A 26,600-nucleotide genomic window follows, 5' to 3' on the forward strand; every position below is an offset into this window, starting at 1 on the left:
TGATGTCTACGCTGTGATACGGAAACAAAAACACGCTCGACTGATGCCTGTCTATACACACTTGTGAAGGTTTTGTGTGATGAGTAATTCGTTTAGCACGACTGTTTAGCTGGAATTTACAAAACTGTTATACTACAGCTAAATCAGTTCAGTTGCCTTATTGACATACCCTCTTCTCTGAACATTGGTGAAGCTATACAGAATGTACAACCAACTGATTAAAGGTTGTCCCAAAACTACCTTTTTTTCTGTTTTTAGGTTAAACGCGTTTCTATTTTATATCAGTTAAACCAAAAAGCAATTATGATGCGACAAAAAGATTTAAAACTATGTTGCATATTAAAACGTAATAAGAATATCAAAGCCCATACAGAAGTAGGTATCATTTTGGACGTTTCGAATAACAACATATTCATTCAAAAAAATAGTTTTGTAAAACTCATGAAATAACCTGTTTATATACATCACATTCTGGTCATTAAAAAAAAACTTAACCGTTGCTCTGTCCGTATATCAAAACATCACTCTATAAGCATGGGGTTACTTAATACTTATTGTTATTACGCTTGCGAATGCTGTTTTAATGGGGTAATCAGGTGGCACTATATGCATTAATTCTACTTTGACCTGATGACGCACGGTTGTGCAATAGCATGTAAAGGATTGAAAAACAATTTGTCTTTATATACAGCCACCTAACTACTCTTTTTCAATATAAGATTTTTCTCTTGATTTTTTTTTTCACAGTAAAACATCACAGTTTTATTTAACGTAAAGTAAACGATAAACGATTAAAGTGAAAACAGTAAAGGAAAATATATCAATGGAAATATAAAATATGCAAAAAAATACAATTGGTGTGTGTTCTTAGCGGCTTGCTTGCATGGTTTAACATATTTATAAGCAATATTATTGTAATCAAATAGTTAACTAAGTGGTAATAATTAATGTCAGCACTGTCCGCTAATCTTGTTTTTTGAATGCAGCCAAAAGCTGCCTTATGTGGCTAAACGACGTCATCGTGCGGATAAATTATCTTGGAAGATCGGTCGCTTGTCGTCCGCTAAGCGTTCCTGACAGTCGTTGAGCTGAGAAAAGAAAGTAGTTAAAAAAAAAAGAAAAAAGAAATTATTTAAAAAAAAGTAGTTTAGCGTCAGTGGATCGCGTTTAGAGTTTAGATAAGCATACCAAGCAATTGCGTGAACTTTTTTGATGTTGTTCTTTGATTTCTTTTTTCCCCGCTTGTTTTCGTTTTTTCGCCTTGCTTTGTACGTTATGTCGCCAATCAAAGTTATCAAGTGATAAAAAAGTGGTAGGCTACTTCTCATAACTAGTAAATCTCCTGCCTTTTGCCAAAGATAAAAAAAAGAAAATTGGGCGCTGGTCTAGAATCCTGCCACTTTTTTAGCGCAACGAAAGGTATAGCAACGAAACGATTTGTCAAATTAAAATTAAGGGGGAAATAATAATGGGGTAATCAATATCGGAAATATTGTACTTTACCCACCCAAACCCAAAACTAAAGCGCAATACAGCAACTGTAAAATGTTTTATTTTCAGTTTTATCTTTGGAAGTTACTTACAATCTCGCCTTTTCGCGTCCGCGCCCGCCTTCTTGGCTATTCTGGCTGTGATTGCCACGTAACAATATTCGACAATGGAGAATAGAACGGCCAGGATCATTCCAACAATCAGGATGTAGAACACACCGGCTACGTTACTCAGCATCAAGGCTGGCGTTTTGGCCTGGAAACACAAGGTTTATGTGATGAAACTATTGAACTTTCGGTTGTTCAAATCAGTTATTTCAACTTTAATTAATATTAAGTGTGAACCATATTACAACTCACAAACTCTGCAAAGTGCAATTACATTTACACTACATTATGATTGCCAACACGCAGAGCACTTAGAAAATATTTTAATTAAGGCTTATTTGTCTAAGAAAGACGTACAGACCTTAAACGAACCCCAACGTTGGTCAAACTAAAATATGGCTGCTTTTAACTTTGAAATACTTTCAAAAATTTAATTTACCAAATACTTTCATCTATGAAAGGGGATATATCCATGAAATTGGATGCCGAGGCGAAATTAGGGTTTCCAAAACTTAATAGTTTATTCCAATACCGATACCCATTATTTTGCGCGACCCTGGATATAATGACGTCATCGCTATGGTAAAATCAACATTGGTAACATTTAAAAGTGCAAGTGTCATAGAGTTTGATGATTTAGATTTGTTAGTGGAAGCACAAGAAGCAACTTATTGGGGAAGCAAGCTTTTTTTACCAATTACTTTCATCTATAAAAGGGTGAACATTTATGCAAGTGGCTGTCTATTGAATGTAAGACTGATGGTCACAGTTAGCTTGCAATGGCTACACGTTTGACTCTAATTTTAATATACTAAGCTTCCAACCCACCGGGGGAGCACTTCCATGTGCCCCACACTCGCTCTTATCGTACCACCAGCGATTCTTCATCTTCTGTAGCTTGCCTTGCTCACGTAACGTCAGGATCGCAAGGTTCACCGTATCGCTGCGAACATTTACGCCAAAAGCAGTTTTATTACAGAGTGCAATATGCAACCTTGCTTTGGTTGGTTATTGACAAGCGCGAATATAGGATTTTGGTTTTGGGGTGACATCATAAAAAAGGAATCAGTAGAACAGCAAATACTTTTAGGTTAGAAGGGTATTACTTTTAGTAGAAAAACTACAATACAAAAAAAGTACGCTTTTTTCTCGTTTTATTTAAAAAAAGATTCATTTTGGAGGGTGCGATGAAGCGTATGACTATTTTGGGCTAAAACGATTTTATAAAAATGTGCTAAGACATTTTATAAACATTAAGGTACGGCATTGGTCGTCCGTTCTAACCCCACCACACGCTATTTTTGTAGCTTCCTCTTACTGATTGTAGTTGTGCCCCAACGAAAATTCATATAAATATTAACATAACATTAAAAACTGTTAGTCATTTATTTATATTTGTCACATGTTTATTACAGTCAATACATGTCAGATGTCACCCTTTCAAAGGTGCTGCTATAAGAACAAATATCCCATTTTCGCAAGTCACCGCCGATAAAAAGACAGGTTGCCTGGAAAAAATATTGCATTAAAATCAAAAATATAATCGCTTTGCTTAAGAGGCGTTCCTTTGACGACATATAAGTATGAAGACAATAAGCCTGATAAAACAGTTCATGAAATGTAACGAATGCCTCAGTGCACCACCAGTATAGTTAAATAGAAATACACCTGGGGAAAAGAGTGACTAACAAACAAGAGCGTAAAATTAAAAGGTCCTTACTAAAGCGGAGATCCTTTGGCGAGGGCGATCCCATATCCCTTGGCGTCGATGTTGGGCCCCACCTTCATCGTATCGCAAGGTTCACGTTGCTCGATGTAATCGTTCAGAGTCGATTCCATAAGGAAAGCATACTTTCCCTGCGTTTCACAAACGGGTTATTTATCTATACGTTCAAAGCTGTAAATGCTCAAATCAATATGGGGTGTATTTTTCAGTAAATGTGACTGAGAAGTAAATCAAAGCATCACTTATGAAAAGGTTTCTTTACTTTATCAACACTGCTGTATCTGTTCAATACCCGAAGATGCTAATTAATGCCCCGACTATAGAAATTCAGAATAATAACAATTGCATCCCGCCTTTTATAAGTAATTCTTTGATTTACTTTTCAGTCACATTAACTGGAGAAGATGCAAGTTCGTATCGAAACGTCCTAAACAAGTTAATATCGCTCTACTCGACATTTTTGGCTTTGCAATTCATTACCAAGCTACATTAAAGTAACGTGCACCCCAAAATGCATTTACATTGTAAAATTCGGCAAAAATATACTTTTCTGGAGGAGGTGGTGATCTGCAGTGTTGTAAACAAGTAATTTTGAAATGACTTAAGTCCAAGTCAAGTCATTTGAAAAATAACTTAAGTCCAAGTCAATAACAAGTCAATTCCCAGTCCAAGTCATCGGTTTCCCAAGTCAAGTCCCAGTCAAGTCATTACGAGAGCAAGTCAATTTCAAGTCATGTTATTGTCATAAAAGTAAACTGTTAAACCATTAAAATCGGTAAACTCGTCCGATAATGAGCAACAATTTAACTAAAAATTTACACAAAGAAAATATGCAGCAATAAATTGTTTAGTGTGCAAAACTTGGGATACATTTTAATAAAAAAACACTTAACTTAATCCCAAGAAGTTTGACAGAATGACTCAAGTCCAAGTCAAGTCATTCTGGTCAAAAGACTTTAGTCAAGTCATTTTAAAACAGTGACTTAAGTGCACTTAATTCAAGTCAGTGACTTAAGTCATTACAACACTGGTGATCTGGTGCCCCACTGTAGATCTCCCCAGTTAAGAAGGCTATAAGTCGTTTTGAAGCCACACACTTACGTTACTTTTGCGAACTCTTTCGATCCCAGCCTTGCTTGAACTGACGAACACGGTGGGATCTTGTGAGTTCATGAATCCCCACATCTTCTCGTATGTTGGCAGGGGCGATTGCTGAAGGATAGAAGGCAGTTTACAAGGTTTAAACATTGGTAATAATGCGGCTTTAAAAAATTACAGTAGTTTAATGCATAATGGTTGGAGGTTGTAGTAAGACGACGTAGGAATATCAAAGCCCATATAGAAGGAGGTATAATTTTGAACGTTTCGAGTAACTCTTTGTTCATTTATAACATGAAATACTGTTGATGCTACCTACTTCTAGTCGTAAGAATATCAAAGCCGCAGTTACATGTTGTTTTGTCGTGATAAAACTTAGGAATTATTTTTACTTAAAAATCCGGCCCGTGGCACATTTCCTTAATGGACATAACGAACAGTTAAAATGTTTGTTGAAAGCGGCCCGCGATGGTCAGACCTTACAGTTATTCGGTCCTTTATGAAAAAAGTTTGTGACCCCTGCTTTACATCATTGATGATACTGTGGGGCACGAGTTTATTTGTTGAAACTTATAGCAGTTTTATTCAGCGGAAGGGCGTTCTAATTGACGCTTTAGTCCTGACTCCAACTTTAAGGTGCGTATCTAACTCGCGAGCCAGCCACAAGACGTTCAAGTTATTAGAATTGTATTAGTCGATGAACGAACACCAGTTTGAAACTATAAATTGGCGAAACAAGTTAGCATACAGTAGATGCCACTTGCAAATATCAACGCTGTTAGCAGTACAAGTCGATAGCTGAGAAGACGTTGGTTTTCAAGCGGATTGCGGTCTTAAGTACAGAAAATCCAAATGCTGACCGCAGAGAGATAATGGCGGAACAAGCCATTTAGCATGTCACACTTGCGAGTTAGTGTTGATTCGACATAGGCAATAATTCTGTCACATAAGCAGAGACATCACAAAACGTACGGTAAGTACAAAAGCAATTAGTTGGTAATAAATCATGCCCTCTACAATACCTTGAAGAAGTTGGAGGTGGATCCGGACCGCAGCGTCCCGTACTTGATGATGTTCTGCTTGGCGAGGTCCTCAGCTCCTGATATGGGTGATACCATCCTGTCCACTGTGAGGAAAGCTGCTAGGTTTGCTGTGTAGGAAGAGATGATGATCAGAGTAAAGAACCACCACACTCCTCCAACTATCCTTCCTGGAATAAATAGAAGGATTTTTAACATTATTTTTAAGTTTTTTTTAAAATATTTTTTTAATTTTTTTTTTTACAATTTTTCGATTTTTTTTAATTGGGATGCTTAGAAGTCATTTTTAATATCTTCCATTATTAAAATTATGTTCCGAAAATTGCACATTTCCAAGTAGTAAAAACATTTTGGAAACAATATTATCACCTAATGTATTATATTGATATCGAGCCGCCAATATATTTACATTTTGTTAACAATAAATACAAATCCGAGACGTTCTTTATCGACTTGTTTCGTTTCAGACAGCTTTGTTCTAAAGACGATGCATTTTAAAAGCTTAAATCACTAAACATACAATTTTGTTAACAATTACAATTACCAGAGGAGCTGTTTTTGATTTATATTACCATGCCTGGTAGCAACAGTTTATATACAATATTTTTATTTGGAAATTGATATCGGAGATAAGCACATCCACAAAATCAAGTACAAGTTAAGAGCCGCATGCGTCTTAATGTAGGCCCACCTGAAAATGACTTGGGCGAGATATCGCATCCTTGTTGTACGAAGGCGCCAAGTGAGAACCAAAAGCTGTTCATGATACCGAAATCGGTCACAGAATCAGCCTCTTCTTCTTGTGTTATGTTGCTTGTCAAGGCGCCTGCAAAGTTTTCACGTAAACACATCAAACAGTATTTTGAATGGAAGCCTATACCCCACATACCAGTGTTGTAATGACTTAAGTCATTGACCTGAATTAAGTGCACTTAAGTCACGATTATCAAATGACTAACTTGACCCAAGTCCTTTGACCCAAATGACTTCACTTGACTTAAGTCATTTGTCAAATAACTTGGCATTAAATTAAGTTTTTTTCATTAAAATTTATCTCACGTTTTGCACAACAAACACTTTTATTGCGTTTGTGTTATTGTTTTAAGATGGCCGACAATTTAGAAAGGCGGACCACTTTGGCCTTAGAATGAATCGAACTCAGTGGTCGTCAAACTGTGGGCCTTGTAGATATTTTCAATAGTTTAAATTTATCGTGTAGATGTGGGTCGCGTGATAGCCAAACATTCATTTTATTGTATTTTAAAAGATGGTATAGCTAACTAAAGGGCTGTATCGGTGCTGACCAAAAAGTGTTGTAGTGAGACAGATCAGTCGAATTTTGTTTAAAATGTTTTTTTACGGTTGGATTCCCATAAAAGTGATCAATCTAGGATTAATACCAACTTTTTAGTTTCTGTTAAGAAATAAAAATAATTTTATAAAACAAACACGCAGTTTCGTTGTCGTTATGCAACGCCACACAAGAGAAATATGTTCGAATAGATCTCATAAGAGTAGTTTTACGTAATCTCCTCCCAGTCGGACTACGACACCTAAGCCTTGATTTATAGTTTAAGTAATACGTTGTAATGTGTGATGATACTCGATTTAGCGTAGTAAGTGAAAACGTTTATTTCCCTTACCCTTATGCCACTCGTAGGGACTTAATCGTGACACGAGATAGAGAACAACGCTGACTCCAGTGTAAGCAAAAGCAATGCAGATCCAAATCTCGTTGGACAGAGGTTCCAAAAAGCTAAAGGAAAACGAAAAGGAAAATTTTTTTCACTAAAATGCTACTCGAAATCAAGTTTTATATAATTATGTAGCTGTTATGTTAAATAAAACTCTACTTAAAATTAATGAAAGACACACACAAACATATGTGTTTAATAACATCTGTGATCTAGCCCCTCGGAAGTTTGTGTGTGTCTTTCATTGATTGATACGGACTGATGATCCCCCAGTGTGAAGTTGCTTGTACTAACAAAATGTGCAAGTATTGGCGCATGGTTGTTTCTCGACTCGCTCCTCTCTGAGCCTGCATAGCTCAGTTGGTAAAGCGACGGTCCCGGCTTGACCGGAGGTCGTGAGTTCGAACCTCACTGCAGGCCAGTTGTTTTTCTAGCCTGCTCTGCTTGTATCATTGATCGACAGATTCGGCGAGTCTGCGATGGCTTTTCGGTGTACTTCAAATTATATATTACTTTTAAAGTTTCGTATACTCAGAATAATATGTGTGAAGTATAAAAAAATAGTTTTAACAGCGATGGTCAAGTCTTATTGAAAAACTAGTTATTGCTGGTAATTAGCTCCTCAAATAGCTTTCTTAAATACCAGTGTTCTAATGACTTATGTAAATGACTTGCCTTAAGTCACTGTCAAATAACTTGACTCATGTAGACAAATGACTTGACTTAGAGGTATTGCTTTGTAGTTTTAACGATAATGCTGTGTCTTGGATTGGAATTGCTATAACAGTGTCATGAAGAAAAATTTTGTATACGCCTAAGAGTCCAGGGGCGGCATCGTGAACAGTTTCTCGCTCGCTAAGTTAACGAGCTCGTTTTAGCGAGGGATGAGTGAGCGAGAATCTGGAAAACGGATTTGGTATTACGAACGGTCCTCGCCAACAACTCGCTATAACGAGACGCACGCGCGAGAGAATGCGTCAAAACACAAGAAAAAGGACGATTGACTCAGCAAAATTGCCGCAGAAACGTAGTTTGGCGCTTTGTTTTGGAAATATTTAGCTGCTTTTGAATGTTAAATTTATTATGAAACAATTTTCAAGGGGAACCGCATGAATTTAATTCCTAATTTGTCATGTGGAATTGCCAAATACTGACTTGGAATGGGACTTGACTTGATGACTTGGCTTGAACTTAAGGTATTTTGCAAATGACTTGTGTTTACAATAATGGTAAAAACTGCCTTAAATATCGCGACTTTACCTGAAAATGTTCGGCGTCTGTTTCTGTGGTTTCTTGATCATGATGCTGATCCCGAGCGACATGAAAGGCTTCGTGAAGTCGACCACAGCTTCACGAGCCGATGTTATCGTGAGAGGCGCCACGGCCAAGTGAGCTTTCTGTTCGAAGAAAATATATTTGAGTATAAAAGTGTCGTATAATAGCGGATCGGGGCTGATACCCGATGCTAAGTGATAGTATCGGTACTCGTCCGATACTCTGACGTTCTTATTACTCATCTTATACTTTAGTAGTATCGGTACTTGTCCGATACTCTGGTGGTATCGGTACTCGTTCGATACTCTGGTGGTATCGGTACTTGTACGATTTTTGGTGGTATCGGCACTCGTCCGATACTCTGGTGGTATCGGTACTTGTCCGAATTTTGGTAGTATCAGTACTCTTCCGATACTCTGGTGGTATCGGTATTCGTCCGATACTCTGGTAGTATCGGTACTTGTACGATTTTTGGTAGTATCGGTACTCGTCCGATACTCTGGTGGTATCAGTACTCTTCCGATACCCTGGTGGTATCGGTATTCGTCCGATACTCTGGTAGTATCGGTACTCGTCCGTTCACATAGAGTTTTCTACTTTGAAAGGTCAATTTCTAATTGAAAATTTAGAAAATTCCAAGCAAGTCGATTTTCTAACGCAACATAAAATTTTGACATAATATTATGAAAATTATTACCAATTAACTTATCAATTTGATAAAACCATATTCATGACAATGTGAAGTGTTCTACTCTTAAAATAAACAAATTTTAACGTAAATTTTAGCGGAATGCAGGCTTTAGAGTCTGAGCCGGAGTCTGGACTCGGAAATAAATGACCATGCCTCCCCAAAGAAAAACTCAAGATCTGCCCCTAATCCAAGCACCTGGTATTTCACTTCCCCGATCATTCCATTCCAAGTTCCGTCCCTGTCGTTTCGCGAGCCGTACTGACCATCCTCGACCGGCTTTATCTGGTACTGGAATGGAGCCAAGGTTGTTATTTCCTTTAGCAGATCGACGCAGTAACCTTCGAATCTCTCGTTTCCCTGCATTTCCCTCCAGTTTGATTTGAGTGTGACGTACGGCTCTTCCTGAAGCAAAAATGATCAACCAAAATTGATTGTTGATTTTTTTTTTAATTTTCTTACAACTAAAATGGGGGTCTTTGTTTCTTAATAAGATGGGGTTTTTTGAATAGATAAATGCTTCATTTAGTGATGCACAAACTTGTTTTTTTCGCGTCAACTTTTACAAATTGTACAGAATTCTGAATGTTGTAATGAATAAAGACAAATGCCTAATTTAAGTCGATTTAAGTCACTGTTTTCAAATTACTAGACTTGATCTAAGTACCTGACTTAAATTTAATTGCCCTAATTAAACACATTTTTTAAATCAAAGAGTTGATGTACGAAATGTTTGCTTGATATTTGTTTAGTTTTTGATGTTTTAAATAGTGATCGAAATGAAACGACCAAACTTACTGTATAAGTTTAAAATTTAGTTTTTAGTAATATTTACGAATGGTTTGACTCGGACACGTGGACATAGTTTTCCCAAAAACCGTATTTAACTCCTGTCCAATCTAAAACTAAAACAAAATAAACGACTTGTGTAGTGTTTATAGGGTTATTTTATGACATCACATTTTGGGGTAACTTTGTGACGTCATCTCTGAAAAAAATATATCAAAGCCCCCCCCAAGCAAAATTCCTGGATCCGCCCCTGATGCGCAGTCAAACAGCAAAAATTGAAAACAGTTAAAAAAAGAGGTAAAAACGACTGGTAATTCGCGAATATAGTGTAATGAAGCGACGGTTCCCGGCTTGACCGGAGGTCGTGAGTTCGAACCTCACTGCAGGCTAGTTGATTTTTTAGTCTGCCCTGCTTGCATCATTGATCAACAGATTCGGTGAGTCTTCAATGGCTTTCGGTGTACTATAGTGCATCGAATGTTGTGTAATATTCTCACCAGAATAGTCGTGACGATCAGGGTTTGGTTGCGAATAATCTCAAGCACGTTTACTCTCGGAATGGTTCCGTTGATGACGAGTTGCCCGAACTCGCCGACTCGATCCGTCCAAGTTCCGATACGAGCCACTCCGGATCTCTCGCCCGAGTACAAACTCACCTCGTAGTTTACTCGCTTGCCGGTCGAGTCGAACTCGACGTTGCCCGTCAGCCCGGTGAAACTCACCTAAACGAAAATTACCGAGTTGCGATTCCAAACTAATGCGTTTGGGGTTTGTGGGGATGTCCGATAATATCGAATCGGTGCCGATACCAAGTAGCAGTATCGGTACTTGTCCGTTAATATCGGATCGGATCCGACAGTGTTTTTTTAAGGTGTTTTGGGGGACCGTTTCGGTCATTTCTCCAGCGGTTTCCCAAATTTTGGACTTGCAACTTTTTGGTATTTAAATGAAACACTTGCGGTCTCTTAAAACTACTTAGCGGTCACCCAAACCAAACCTCAAAAAAAAACCTGGGATCCGGGATCCGATATCCGATACCAAGTGGTAATATCGGTACATGTCGAAAAATATCGGATCAGTGCCCCCAAAAACAAGGTTGGTATCATTGCCGTTCTCCGATACCAAGCGATAGTATCGGTACTTGTCCGATAATATCGGATCGGAGCCGATACCCGATACCAAGTGGTAGTATCGGTACTCGTCCGATAATATCGTATCGGAGCCGATACCCGATACCAAGTGGTAATATCGGTACTCGTCCGATACTAGGTTGGGATCGGGATAGAGTCTCTGATCTAAAGATGATGGGCTAACAATACTTCAAAGCAGGGGTCCTTAACCGGAGTGCACGAATTTTCTCAATATTTATCTTTTTATAATACTATAATACAAAACAAAACTGCGAATTTTTTGTCATGTCATTCGTGTTATACAATTGATTAGCGCAGCAGAAATTATTTCACGCGAATTTCTAATGTTATTTGCAGTATAGCCATTGCACTGTGTATCATCACACCTTTTGAAAAACGATAGACGCAATGTTTAATTGTTGCGTTTTGGGCGACATTTTTACGTGGCGTCCATGCAGCTTGACAACTGTGGCTTCAATGCCATCACAACATGTTTGTCGAAATCAGTGAGATGAAAGCCAATATTTCGCGCACGAGTTATTTCTTGTTTGCCCAACGCATAAGGTCTCCTATGTTAAAGTTCACATAATTCAAACCAAATAAATATTTTTTTTTCGCTTCACGCGATTGAGAGTCAACTTTTGTATTTTCATGTTGTCTCACCGATATATAATCGAAAAAAAACATTGCTTTTGATATGATAATCATTTAATACCTATGAGGAGGAACGCACAGGACAATTACCAAAGAAAAAAGAGTAAGAACCACTGCTTTAAAACAATGTGTCTCAACCTTTTATCACGGCAACCTAGATATTTACACCAGCGAATCTTTCATGAATTAATTCCCTTTAATTTTTTGTAAGGTTGAACAAAACACAAATAAGACAACAGCAATCATAAATCCGTATTTAATCAATATGAATCATCTTCGTATTCCTGCCGCAATTTACTCAATTATTAAAAAAATATTGCTGTGAGTTGTTTTATTGAAAGCGGAGCTACGCTGAATTTTGCGAATGTGGAATAAATTTATAAGCGACCTGACAGTGTGCACTTTAAAATGTATTGGCACTTTGTTTAGTTACGATTTAGTGGAGTTATGACAGTAGGGTGGTCAACTGGTCATGTCCTCCTGTGAAAATGTACACGGCTCCTGGGTTTAATAACACTACTTTAAATTTAAGCACATGCACTTAAAGATTTGATATATCTTGCTCAAAACAAATCTAAAAAAATCTAACAATGTGACCCAACCAAATTAAACGGGAAATAATTTTGACTGGAGACTCTTGGGTTTTAGAAACACTACTTTAATTTTATGCACACGCGCTTACAGATTTAATGGCCTGACTGATTCTTGCCGCAATTTACAAGTCTTAAATAAATATTGCTGTAAGTTGTTTTATTGAAAGCGGAGTTATGCTGAATTTTTCGAATGTTTAATAAATCTATAAGCGACCTGAACGCAATGGCAGTTTGTTTAGTTTCGATTTAGTGTACGGTGGCCATGCCCTCCTGTTGAAATGTACACGACTCTTGGGTTTAGTAAAACTACTTTAATTTACGCGCTTACAGATTTGATGGCCTGACTGATCAAGAGCCCTGTTGGCAATGGCACGATCGGGATTTGGTGGCAGTTGACAGTGTCAATGCCCATCTGGTCCACGTTGAACACAGCATTCTTCCTGGCAATTGACTTCATGCCAACCGCCATTGCTGTGAAAGCGTCGTAGACAAGAAGGCCCTCATCCTGAAATCACAAAATCAATTCCTTTAGGACAACTGTTTATACAGTAGTTCTTTAATACTTTGTAATAGTTGATTTCAAAGTTAAAGTTTATTAGACTTAAAACTGGGACAACTAAATAAATTTTAGCTTTTTTGAAATTAGATTAGAATTAGAAGTAAGAGCATTTCAGTTTTCCAAATTAGATTAGAATTAAAATTAAATCAGTTTTAGTTTTCTCAAATTAGATCTTACCGAATTTTTAAAAAGTCGTTTTTCAACTCGAATTTAAACTAGAATCACATTTGATCCATTTCATTTAAATTGCAATCAATTATATTTATATTTTCATTTTAAGTTTTCTAATAAGAATGTGAACGGTAAATATGTGTATGCTAATTTTTATCCTTTTTAGCATAACTTTAAAGACTGTAGAAACTGGATACAGGACAGTTTTTTCCAGTTCTTTAAGCATATACTTTGGCAATACTTGATTTTCAACAAAAGTTACTGGACCTACACTTGTTAAAAGTTCTATGGCTATAGGTTAAACTAATCAACCGAAGTTTTTCTTTTCCGAACAAAAGTCAAAGGGCTTACAGTTATTTCAACTTTCGCTCCCCTCGAGTTTGTTTTCATTTCTCGTCGAGCGCTCGCGACAGTGGGACTTTCCCAGTTGACGATGCTGATAAAGTAGAGTTTTGCTGATCCGCTGGCAAACCGTGATATGTCCTCTTCAATAAGACCCTGTATGTAGTGGCAGCATTTTTTAAGTTACTTTTTAGCACGGTTAAAAACAACGTATGACAATCTGGCTCATTTTTGTGGTGGCTTATGTATGTATCGGTAACTGATGTATGTAAAATATTACGGCGCTCCTTCACTTTTGCACGTAGAAAGTTATGCAAAAAAACAATACCGCATACCACAACGCACATTATTTGGGTTAGGGTGCTGGTTAGCGTTTGGGTGAGGGTGGATCTTAATAGTAATACATCACCCAGCATCACCCTAACGCTAACCATGTGTTGACGGCAATAACCATGTGTTGACGGCAATAACCATGTGTTGACGGCAATAAGTGTCAAGCATAGTAACGTTTTATAAAATAAATTTTCCCATCATTTACATCGCCGTACCAAAAAATATTTATTATAAGTTTTTTTGTAAAGTCCCGAATTTGCGTTTTTTGGTAACAGTGCTTCTGTTAATTTAATAGTGTTTACTTAAAAAGAAAATCGACATAAGGTTAGTTTATTCTCTGAGTTAGTGTATTCGCTTGGGCTTCTTCATATAGGGCCACAGAGCTGTCCTTAATATTATAAATATTGGTTAGCATCTTAGTGAACAAGTCATTTTAAAAGACTTGATATCAGGTCATTTGTAAAAGTCAGGTCAGTTGTAAAATAACCTATGTCCAAGTCAAGATTTTTAAATAAATAACAAGTGGACATACAAGTCATAACTAGATCAAGCCAATTTCCGAATCAAGTTCTTTGTCAGAAAAATCAAATTGGCCAAAGTATGTAGTCAGTTATACTCAAAATTATAAACAGTAACAATTGTGGTACGTGGTAACAACGCCTTTCCAACAATCGATGAAAACCAGCGAAACTTATTGACAAAAGGGCTTTTGTAATTGAGCCCATCGACCAGCCAATCGATGTAAACTCACAACGCTGGTAAAAACGTGCAAATACAGATGTGTTTTTAAACTCGTAGGATTATGTGCAAGTGCAATAACTGAACTAAAACATAAGAATGGCGCAACATATAGCAGATTGTTTTTCTTGCAAAAAATGGAATAAATAGCTCTATATTGTAACAAAAATACACTTGATGGAAACACTTCACTCTAAACCAAGTCAGTTTTCCCAAAGACTTAACTCAAGTCATTTATCCGAAAGACTTAGGTCAACTCAATTTATTTTGCCTAAATTACCTAAATCAAAGTCAAGTCATTTAAAAACAGTGACTTAAGTCAATTGATTGACGTAAGTCATTACAATACTGGAAGAAGGGCTTTTGTAATTGAGCTCATCGACCAACCAATCGATTTGAACTCACCACGCTGGTAAAGACGTGCAAATACTCGTACGACATCATTCCAATGGCGTAGATCTGCGAAGGAAAACAGCTTCAATTAAAATAAATAGGCTTGTCGAACGTGGCGGGATATCGGCTGACCGACTCTATTAAACGCACCGCAAAGTCGATTTTGAATGAAGCCAATCCCAAATAAATCGATTTTCTTTTATGGACGCCAATATTGCGCCTTAAGTTGTTTTTTAGAATCGCTTAGAGCAGTGATACCTAACCAGTGTGCCGCGATGACATACTTTCCTTGTGTTTAATTTTCAAAGTACCAGACGATTTTCTTTTTAATATTAGAGTACAAAATGCACTCTTCAAATGAATGAAGAGAATTTTTTTTTTTTTTTTTTTTTTTTTTTTCTTGCCTCGGTTAGCCTTCATGATGACTGATCAGCGATTTTTACGGCTTTAAAATAGAATTAGGAAAATGAAATTCATTTGAAGACTGCGTTTTGTACTTTAATTTTAAAAAGAAAAGTCGATCAGGATGTTTCAGGATTTAAAAGCCGACGATAATGAAATGATAAGAGAATACCATAGGTCAACATTTTGCCCATTCGGCGCATATAATCATTAACAATCTATTTTCGACAAGAATTTAATGTCTCATTTTAAGCTTTAGTTTGCAATCTAACTGATTTTTTACCAATTAAACGGCATTTTAATTGAAAAAAACTAAGATTTCCAGCCGTTATAATATTTTGCGGCTTAACAACTTGGAAAGGATTAAGTTGCCACACTTCAATTCGATTTTGCTTTTTGGACGATAGCAATGACGTCATTTGGTAGCGAATCAATGACGTAATTTTGTACCGAATCAATGACGTCATTTTGTACCGAATCAATGACGTCATTTGGTACCGCATCAATAACTGAATCGCGCTACTTTTGCCTAAATACCGGCTAATAGTATCGGTATCGCCCACCCACACACATACATCGTCACCTGTCGCATGATCTGCAGCGAGCGTTCCTTTGTGACGTCATAGATGAGCTGGTAGTCGGCGCGACACGCGATGTCCTTAAGCACGGGCAGCACGTTGGGGTTTCCCCCCACATCGAGAACGCGCACCTCCATTTTGTGTTTTGCGGCGAAACTGAGAAGCGCCTTGACCGGAAGGTGGACTGTGGGTGGACAGATTGGAAGTGTTTAAATGACTTAAGTCAGGGGTTCCTGACCAGTGGTACAAGTATCGCAAAAACATTCCTAGTTGCAAGTATTTCTATTTGCTTGTTTGAATACAACAGGGCGTCTTTTCGTATCATAACGAATCCCTATAACATGTGCCCAAAACATCGGGTATCGGCATCGGGATAAATGTAAAGCAACGGTCGGAAACCTATGGCTCGCGAGCCATATATGTCTCTTTTTATGACGTCACATGGCTCTTTTGGTGAAATAATCTTGTTGCAGAAAAATCTAAGCTCTCATTTCTCAGCATGATCTCAAATAAAACAGCACTCGGCCACGGCCGCTTTCCTATATAGCTTTACTGTATCTTTCCTTTTTTAACACACATATTAGCAAATTTTAGGCGATTCCCGCGAATCCTATTTGTTTTTCAAGACTGTTATCCCGTTTAAAGGGATTTTTTAATATCCAAAAGGCCCTATTCTTTCAACGAAAGTTCGTAATAAAAGTTGCGCAAACTTAGCTAGTTCGCTTTTGGTGCATAGCATGTTCTGTCCTTTAAATGAAAACAAAATAAAACAGCCCTGCTCAATTTACTAGTTTTTGCCAACCTAACCTATAACTCAGTGTTTCTTAACCTTTTTTACTTTTGTTTCTTAACCTTTTTTACCTAGAGACGTATGAAAATGTGGCGGTGCACCTTACGAGCGAAGCGAGCGCGAAATTTTTGAGGTGTACCGATTTTAAATTGCCAGTATTTTTTATTATATAGGTTTTATAGTTGCATATCAAGGGACTTCCAGCCTTTGAGACTTAAAACGTTATTTTGTCCATTAAAGTCTTATTCCGATTAATTTTGGACTTATTTCGACATGGTTTTTCCTTTTGCTCGCGGCGCACCTAGCAGCCTTCCAAGGCGCACCAGTGCGCCGCGGCGCACCGGTTGAGAAACGCTGCTATAACTAGATGTATGTTGAACCTATAACTAGACGTTAAAAAAGTGTTATATGGCTCTCGTGGAAATCCAACTAAAAATATTTGGCTTATATGGCTCCCTTAGCTAAAAAGGTTTCCGACCCCTGATGTAAATTAAAGGTCCGGACAATCTTTAGTTCAAACCTTCCTGCCCGTCGTAGATGTAGGTGATCTTTGTGAAGCGGATTGTCCTTATGAGACATAGGAAGAACTTTTCAAGTCGCGGATGAAGGCTGATCAAGTAGTCCGACTCGATGTCAGGTGTGGTGTGACTGGGTTTGTAAAAGTTGTATAACAGTGACTATACATAACACAAAGAAGTCAAGTTATTTACAAATTACATTATGTCCAAGTTAAGTAATTTAAGAAACCAACTCAGTCAAGTCCCAGTCCAAGTCATTTGAGAAAAATACTTTGTCATGTCCAAGTCATTGTCATAGTCAGTCAAGTTCAAGTCAAGTCATTTGCATCAAAATTAACTGTAAATCCCAAGCGATATTTTAATTGCATATACAACAAAAACATAACGTATGGCGAGCAATCTGTTTCCAAGGAAAAATTGTGGAAATTTATTGAAATACGTCCAAGACATGACGTTTGTGCGAAAAACTCACGGTATGCTAAGTAATTTGCCTAAAATACTTAAGTCAAGTAATTTACAAACAGTAAATTGCACGAAATTCAAGTCATTTTTACAACACTTGTTAAAAGTAAAGATATATTATAAACATTCCCAATAATCATTAAACTCGTTTGTCAATGACACACATACGTGTATCTCCATTGAAGGGAAAATCTCAATAGAAAACTGCCCCAACACCGTAAAGCTTTTAGCTGGCCCTTTGTGATTTGCGTTCCAGATTTTTTAAACTGATTTCCATCGACTTGGCTGAGCCTTACGCCACCAAATATTTTGCTTTCGTTACACAAACCTAAACAGCGCAGTAGCATGTGTACCTCAGTTATGTATTTAGGGTAATATAGACTACTAATGTTTAAAAAAAGAATGACAGCGTTTTTGCGTATAATTTCTTTCTTTTTACCTTAAATCTTAAATTGACTATCATGGGTCCAATTTAAATTCCATAATTTCTAAATTCACCTATGATCTACAAAATTGTATATGGTCGTGAAGCCAACATAACTTGTATTTTCACGTAAGCATATTGGTTTATTCATTTAAAAGCTTTGTTTCTTTAAAGTCGTATCGAGGATGAAATAAATCGATTCGTTGTAATAAGGTAACATATGTCCGGGCAATTGTTTTGTTTTAAATTGTGGGAACATTATTCTGTTCCAAAATAGGTTGAAGTTAAAAATATCGAAGTTTTTCCTCAATTCAAACGTTCGACAATACCTCACGCCCCCTTTTGATTTGTCAATACCCGTGTGTTCTTTAATAAGTTAATTTTGAATTATTAGTGTCAGTCCCTGTTTTAAATTTATAGTCCTAAACCACAGAGGCTTAGAAACCTTATGATTAAGGTGATTATTTTTGGACCTAGAAATTAAGAAATTTTGACCAAAAAAATTAAAAATTTGACAAATTTTGACCTAAAAATAATTTATTTTGACAAAATTTTGACCTGAAATACATTGATTTAAATAACCTAGACGTCGTTAATCAACCGTTTTTTATACCGTATATTGGTCTAACAAAGATATAATACGGTTAAAATGACTATGAAAATAAATCAAACTAATTTTTTTAAAATAGAACGATAATTTTTTAAAAAACTACACGGCCAATTTTAAAAAGCTAACAAACAAAAGTTTTATTTAGTTTTGTAAACGATTTAAGTGCATTTTTATTCGATTTTGACTTAACACAAATTTGACAAATTTTGACCAAACGTGTAAATTTTGACAAAATTTTGACTTTTTTTGGCAAGTAAAAAAGTAATCGCCCTACTTAATACGCTTACACAAACAATCATATGACGTCATGGCATGCCACGTCACGGTACGTTCTCTGTGCCAAATTGATGAACGAGCTTGGGCTCTAGTCACCTTGCCAGTCAGGCCTCAGTAAATTGCCGCTTGCCTTTGATTTGCAAGACTAACAAGGTTAGCATCGAACGAAAATCGATTTTTTTAAGCTCTTTATTCTCAGCCACGGTTTACGCGGCAATTTTTAAAACCTGGTTTTACATGATCTAAGACTGTTTATGAAAACAGATAAAACATATGATTTTATCTGTTTTCATAAACAGTCTTAGATCATCTGATACGAAAACAAGAATCTTTCTTTTACATTTTATTGTCTGCGGGAGATTCCTTACTTCCTAGAGTGTCTCAGCTGGTTAAAAAAAAAATAAATAATTTGAGTTAACAACAAATCGGTAATTCACTGTTGAAAGTTACAACTGGGCAATGTGTAAACAGTGTTTTTGAGCCTTTTTTGGTCAAATCTTAGCGCTTATTAACCGGGTTAGTTGTAGGGATGTACGATAATGTCGGATCGGAGCCGATGCCAAGTGGGAGTATCGGTACTCATCCGATAGTGGGGTGGTATCGGTAACGATCCAAAACCAAATAAACATAGATATTTCAGACATGATTTGTGATCTAAGGCAGCGATTTCAACCTTAAAGGTAAAACATTAAACAGTAGGTAAATAATCTCACAAAGTTGTCTGTAACATTTCAATTTCATGTATTTTGCCTCTTTAAGCACTATAATGACGTCACTTGGTATTATATCGGTTTGCGCTCTTTCCTCCTAAATAACAGTATCGGAACAGATATAAAGCAACTATCGGAAAACACTAGTTGTTTTGTTGCCATGTAATATACCAAGTTTTTTGTATCGCCAACTGAGTTAACCACGCATCTGACTAAACCATATCTAATGGGTTTTGTAGCACTCCATTAACTTTGTAAGCCAGCTTGTGAAAATTGATTTTAACCATTAGTCTTTAAAATACAGCTGCTAATTTTTTTTTCGTATTAATAGTTTATTGTATTATAATAATGTCAATGACTAGACTTTAAGTTAACTTGCTCTAAAAATGACTTTACCTGGACCTGACTTGTTACTTTTTGCAAATGACTTTAATGGGACTTATGTCGTTTCAAAATGACTTCTTTACCACACTAAATTACAGCTTACCTTGGTGACAGCCATGGAATTTGGAAAGCTTTCGAGTAAGACGCCATTGTAGACACTGTGGTTGAATCCAGAGTTCCAATGATCGAATGGGCTCTGTGGGTTACGTGATTGCAGACTGAAATATGAACAGTATGTTTGGTGAGTTTAACAACGGCCAGTATTTTAAGCTTTCTGGTACATAATCAAAGTCAGTCATTAGACAATCAAAAATAGATATTCGTAACACTTTGGTAGAACAACAATTACAAAGAATATTATGCAAACAATGACATTATTTTCGTCTAAAAAAATTAATCAAAAAACGGTTTTATTTTCTAGGAGGTGTTGTCATTTAATTGTAATCGTGAGGGTATCATTTTTAGGGTATATTTTTTTCTGTTCAGTGGCCATTTATAAAAGGCCTTGTAGTCTGAAAAAATAAAGCTGAAAAGATTAAAATGCCAAAGGGAGTTAGGTAGCGCGATAAATTTAGTTTTAGAACCTCTATGCAAGAAGTTTAATCATATTTGCTTTATGGCTTAAAATTATAGCAACCAACTTGGTGTCATATGGTCTTGGTAAAATTGACAAACGTTTTAACAGCCCTGCCTACAGACTAGACTAGGGATATTACTGGTATTTCTTCCCTAATCGACAAAGTTCACAGACTCTTGTCCAACGTGTTAAACAGGCATTATGTATCGTTAATGCTAAATTTGATTAGATAATGCACAGGCGAGCAACAGCTTGGCCTTATAAGTTCTTTTGAGGTAACTTTATCATGATATTTTTTGCAGACTAGATCGGGACACAATCCTGAAAGTATAGCTGCCAAGGATAAGGAATGACTTTACGTTCTCGAGCAAGACGTTTATTGACCAGAACGATAATAATCAGTATAAACCAAACCCATGCACACCAAGTGCTCGCATAAGGCTACAGCTTGTCTCTAACCACAAGATTGCAAACCGTGCTCAAAATGCGTCCGATTCTGTCGGTATCCACCCGACGAATGGCGATGCAACACAACGCAATCCAAAACGAAATGGCACACAAAGATATCACGCAGCGCTGAGAAAACCGAGGCTGCGAAATTCACACAAAGTCCTATTTCCCTAGGAAAACCAAGTCGGTGGGTAGCCGACTCGAACGGCAGTTTCCGCGGCCAAACGCATCAGTTCGGCACAAAAAGTTTACAATAATTGAATTTGTGACATTTACCCCCTCTTAAAGACAATCCTTGGGATTGGCTCATTTAACAAAACACAAATTTAAAGCGAAGTCAAAACAAGCTACAATCCACACTTTATCCCAACTTAACTTTGAGATATATACATTTTAGCACAAATTTGAGAAGGTCCATTTTAACGGCTATTTCCGCGGGCAACTGCACTAGTTCGGCACAGAAGGTTTAATTAAATTCGTGAAATATTTCTCGACCAAAGACCACGATTTAAAAAAAGGCAAAAAAGACAATTCCCGGCCAAAAACGTGCTCAACGGTTAGAAGAAAAATCAAACACTTTGAAACAATATCGATATTATTATTTTTATTGTTAAAGTTTACAGACTCTTGCCCAACGTATTTTACAGGCAATAGCGATCGTTGATACTAAATTTGATTAGTTAATGCACATCTGAGCCACAGCCTTATAAGTTCTTTCTGAGGTAACTTTATCGTGATATGTCAGTACAAAAGGACCACGATTTGAAAAAGGAAAAAAATACAATTCCCGGGCAAAAACGTGCTCCAACGGTAAAAGCAACATTACTCACACTCTTGGGCGAGCAAAAAGCTGTCGTTGGTGGGCGCGTTTTGCAGGAACACTTGGAAACGAAGGGAGGGCTCGACCAGACCCCCCCATTCGGACGACAGGGGGGCAGAGAAGGCGTTGTTCCGCTTGATGGCGAGCTTGAGCAGGGCGTCGGCGTCTCTCATTGAACGAGGGAGAACCGTTCCTGTTGATAAAACAATGTTGTAATGTTATTTTATTTGTAAGCACTTAATACAGTGGTCGGCAAACTGTGGGCCGCGTCCCAAATGTGGGCCGCAGAGTCATTTTTAGTGGGCCGCGAGTTACTTTTGAATAGATTAGTAAAATATAGTTGTGGGCCGCGTGGTAGTTGCACTATATTTTAAGTTGGTATGGCGTGGAATTTTTTAATTTGGCTCAGCTTGGAAAGGCCCGCGTGCCAAATGTGGTCCTGGGACCCCGTCGAACTATATTTTTGCCAAATTAAACTGTATTTAATTAAAAAAAAAATCGCCCTTCGCGCGTACATTTTTATGTTATTGCAGTGTTTTGGGCACCAAGGCGCCGTATTATATTTCACTTTAAAATCTAATATCCTGAATCCGCAACTGTTTCGTAGTGGTTTTACGTAGTGGGCCTTATAGCACTAAAAAGAGTACTTGGGGCCATGTCAAAAAAGTTTGTCGACCACTGACTTAATACATAGTTTGTACTCGAGTTGACTCCAGGCTTTTGTATAAAGAAGAACAGGTAGTTTCATTGTGCACCAGGTGTACAATATACATTTTCTCTAAAGAACATAGAAGTATAATAATCAAAAACAGCCTAAAAAGTATCATAAAAGCTCTTAAAAGATAAAAGTGTCTTAGTAATTACACATTTAAGGTGATGAAGATTTTGTTTCTTCGATTTTCGAAGTTCGAATCGACATTTATTGCAGGAAGCAGCTGAAACATAAATAATACAATGTGTATTGTGTGATCAAACCCTTCTCGAGTCGAACTGGTCAACAATAACGGCACCCTTATATATATTACACAACATGCCTTTATAGAGGCTTACCGAAACCAGTCAGTCTGATCAGGTTGTAATGCAAGCAAGGCCAGGCTAGAAAAACAACTAGCCTGAAGTGAGGTTCGAACTCACGACCTCCAGTCATTATTGCAGGAAGCTATATATTTTGGTTTCACTTTTGCGGTAAGCATTTTTGGGCAACTTCAGCATGAAACAAACTATCTTCTCTCAACGTTATACTTACCGACTGGAACAGTGACTGAGGTTTGAAAAGGGGCGTTGTAGTCGGTCAGGGCCCCGCCCACCAGCCAACTTAGACTCGAAACAAGAATAATTTGGAAAAGCATCTTCATTGGCTTATTATCACTTTTTACAGCACAAACGTTCTGTACATAGAAAAAACGCCTTACCATAAACAATGAGCATAGATAAATATTCTTCCGTTTCTTTAACACTTAAACATATACCTTTGCTCAGCTAGAGTTATGTTAATTTTCCACACCAAGAATAACGAGTAAGCTGCATAAACGTCTTTTAATATCTAATTGCTGGGAAGTCGTTGTGTAACTACAGTAAAGTATAGATTTGATCTACGGCCTACAAAATCACCAAATAAGTCAAATTTGCTACTTAACCAAATAAGAAACTAATTGCAAGCAGTTTCGTTACAAAAAACGCCGATAAAATACAAAAGTCGTATAAAATGAGTTCAGAGTCACCGGTTGTCGACCACTGATGTACACCTAAGTCAACAAACAAGAACAACAATGCCCTACTGTTTGCAAACAATGCTGGTCGCGACAAGTCAGCCTCACCGCGTGCAATAAACGGCCGGATCAATAGTCCCTAGGCAGGGGAAATAATTCCCGCTGATAACTCGAAACTCTTGCCGACGACAAAGCGGATAAAAAGCGCCAATCAAAGACGACTCTCCAGGGACAATTGTAGCAATTCCTGCTTTTGCGCCTCTGTCATTTCAGCTTTGAGATCGATGGGCGAAGTTGGTTTTGCTGGTGATCTTGCGCGCAGTTTAATTTCCTTCCCTTGGGATTTTGAGGTCGATGTAGACGCCATGGAGGGAACTTCAGCCACTTGATCAATGATCATAGCACAATTAAGCCCGCTCTGAATAGCAATGTCCGATTGTACCGGATTGGAACCATACTCGGTGCTATAGTATTAATCCGAAGGTTATAGGATTTTATTGGTATTATTTTTTCTTTGGGGGGGAGGGTGTTCTTCAGCAAAATCCTGCGAAAAATTAAAATAGGAAAAACTTTCAATATAAAAGTAATAAGTGACGCATTAGGCACATAAAACTATTTGCATCGTTTTACCTATGGCGTTTAGAGAATAATTTAGAAAAAATCTTGATAGAGTTTATTCACACGGCGCAGCATGCCATGAAATGCACTGCGCTTTTTGGCTGAGAAGATTTCCTTAAAACACCAAAACACATCAGAAAGTAAAATCAAGAAAAAACTTTCCATTTACTTAGCAAAAGTAGACAAAAATATATTTATGAGGGGGCAGGACTTTATGCCCCCTAGATCCGCCCCTCGTATTGATAATCTTGCAATACCACGGGATAGCGATGTTAGGATATTTTGTTCCTGTATAGATACCACAACTTGACGTCGGGTATCAGATCCGATCTGATAATAACGATAATCCTAATTAGAGGCATATCGCTGTCGGTCCGATAACAAATTGATTTAGGCATCGCCGAGGTTTGCAATTAAACACAATTTTTTCAGCATACATTTATCATAAATAAAACAAAAAATCAAAGGTAAATGCTATGTAATGCTGAAGCAAAGTCTAGGACTCAGTGATTCCCAAACTGTGTGCCTCGAGAGATTATTAAGTGTGCCGCGAGACTTTTTGTAATTTCGGAAAGAGATTTTTTTTTTCTAAAGCAAAGAAAATTTTGGCCAGGTTCATTGAAGACAGTTTTGAAATATCAGTACTTGTTTAAAAAGGAGGAGTCACGCAAGAATTTTAGACTTACATACGCACTATCCGTTGCCAGGTATTAATATTGAGGCATCTACATATAGTAGTTCGTGTGTTTAGGGCGAATGTAAAATGACTCCATTGTTGTTCTGTTAAAAGTGTGCCGCGAAATAGTTAAATGTTTTTAGAGTGCCGCGAGCCAAAAAAGTTTGGGAACCACTGCCTAGGACAATAACCGAAGACCATTACCTTATTTTAGTCAGGTTAATTAGCTATTTCAGCCAAGGTTTGCAAGAGAACATTTTTCCGTCTTGAATGACAAATTTATCATAATTAACAAAATCAATCAAAGGTAACTATACTAGAATTCTAAAGAAAACTCCCGCTCAATATCCGAAAATCAATACCTCTGCTAGTTTCGAAATATTTGCTTGTTTAACCATAGTTATGGCATTATTAGGTGTCAGATCGAACAGTTGTACCTTTGGGCCAAATTATCGGACATCGGGCATCACTAGCCATGGCAGTCTAAATTACTTCTCTTGGGATTTTCAGTCAATATTGGAAAAACAGATCTCGTTTCTCTTGCGTAGCTTATGAGCGAATTACCGCATATGTCGTCCTAACTTTGACCTGGTTTCGTTTAAATTAGCAAGCCACTCAAAGGTCCAGAGAGATGGAATTTTGTTTTTCGGTTTTCGGTTTCTTTTCGGATCAGGTGTTGGGTCTTGTCATCACTTCACGTTTGAGTCGAGAAACCACTATGGGTATCTTTTTTTCAGTATTTTTAACCAGTGGTTGCAAAACTATTTTGGCTCGCGGCACACTAAAAATATCTTAAACATTTGGCGGCACGCTTTTACCAAAATAACTATAGAGTCATTTTACAATCACCCTTAACACACGACAAACTATATGTAATTTTTTTTTTGCTTTCCACTTTTTTTGCTTTCCATTTATTGTACGAGCGTTCATTGTCATTCACCCTGACGAAGGCGGCTTGTATAGGTTGCCGAAACGTTGGTTAACAATTATAATTACCAGAGGAGCTGTTGTTGATTTATAAAACTAAATGTAAATGTCTGAATATTAGTAATTTGTAATTGATAGTGCGTATTTAAGTCTAAAATGCTTGCGTATATGCCCAATGGTAATGCAAATAACTTACGAAATTACAAAAAGTTTCGTGGCACACTTGATAATATCTCAGACACACTATAGTGTGACAAGGCGCACAGTTTGAGAATCACCGAATATATATTTAGAGCAGGGGTTCTTGAATTTTTATGTAGACCCCTACAATTGTTTTTGACTGCGCATTGGACCACGATAGGCAAAAATAATGACATCATAAATTTTCAAAAAATGACGTCATAAATTGACGTCAGAGTACAAATAAACTTCATAAATTTGTTGATTTCGGTCTTCATGGGTTCCCTAAAACTAATTCACGGACGCCCAAGGGGTCCATGGACCCAGTTTAAGAACCCCTGCTTTAGAGAAATGAATGGAAATTCCTTTAAATTGTTTATGCATCGCTAAAACAGAAAAAAGTACTTGTCCATTTCAGTTACTTCGATTTTAAAATATACACTCATAGCAAAATAAGTGCTATGCTAAGTTCTGAAATATTACAATTCTGGTGCTGGCCTCACTTGAATATTTTTTTTGTTTTTTAATATACGTAAACAGAAGCAAAACAGACGTACAGTAGAATGAATATCAAAGGACATGAAGAAGTATATAGGACTGGGTAGTTTATTGTAAACGTTTTGATAAACCATAATCTATCTTCAACTTCCAGTTAAATATATAAACAA

At 37.2% G+C, this 26,600-nt stretch overlaps 1 protein-coding gene across 1 annotated transcript; it reads right to left on the minus strand.

Moving 5' to 3' along the window:
* Positions 1-1,032: 1,032 nt before the first annotated feature.
* LOC146136934 (glutamate receptor 2-like) lies at positions 1,033-23,931 on the minus strand. Its single transcript, XM_083396291.1, has 20 exons — positions 23,791-23,931; positions 23,069-23,210; positions 21,833-22,015; positions 20,079-20,193; positions 17,112-17,239; positions 15,807-15,985; positions 14,834-14,887; positions 13,367-13,513; positions 12,614-12,790; positions 10,406-10,630; positions 9,318-9,524; positions 8,417-8,553; positions 7,106-7,218; positions 6,154-6,288; positions 5,445-5,632; positions 4,426-4,536; positions 3,319-3,455; positions 2,427-2,541; positions 1,584-1,746; positions 1,033-1,088 (listed from the first exon to the last, which is right to left on the minus strand). Exons 1-20 carry the CDS (start codon positions 23,929-23,931, stop codon positions 1,033-1,035), a joined length of 2,853 nt encoding a protein of 950 aa, XP_083252417.1.
* Positions 23,932-26,600: the final 2,669 nt, after the last annotated feature.

This window comes from Ascidiella aspersa, chromosome 8, assembly GCF_963924565.1.
Source record: "Ascidiella aspersa chromosome 8, kaAscAspe10.2, whole genome shotgun sequence".
NCBI lineage: Eukaryota > Metazoa > Chordata > Ascidiacea > Phlebobranchia > Ascidiidae > Ascidiella > Ascidiella aspersa.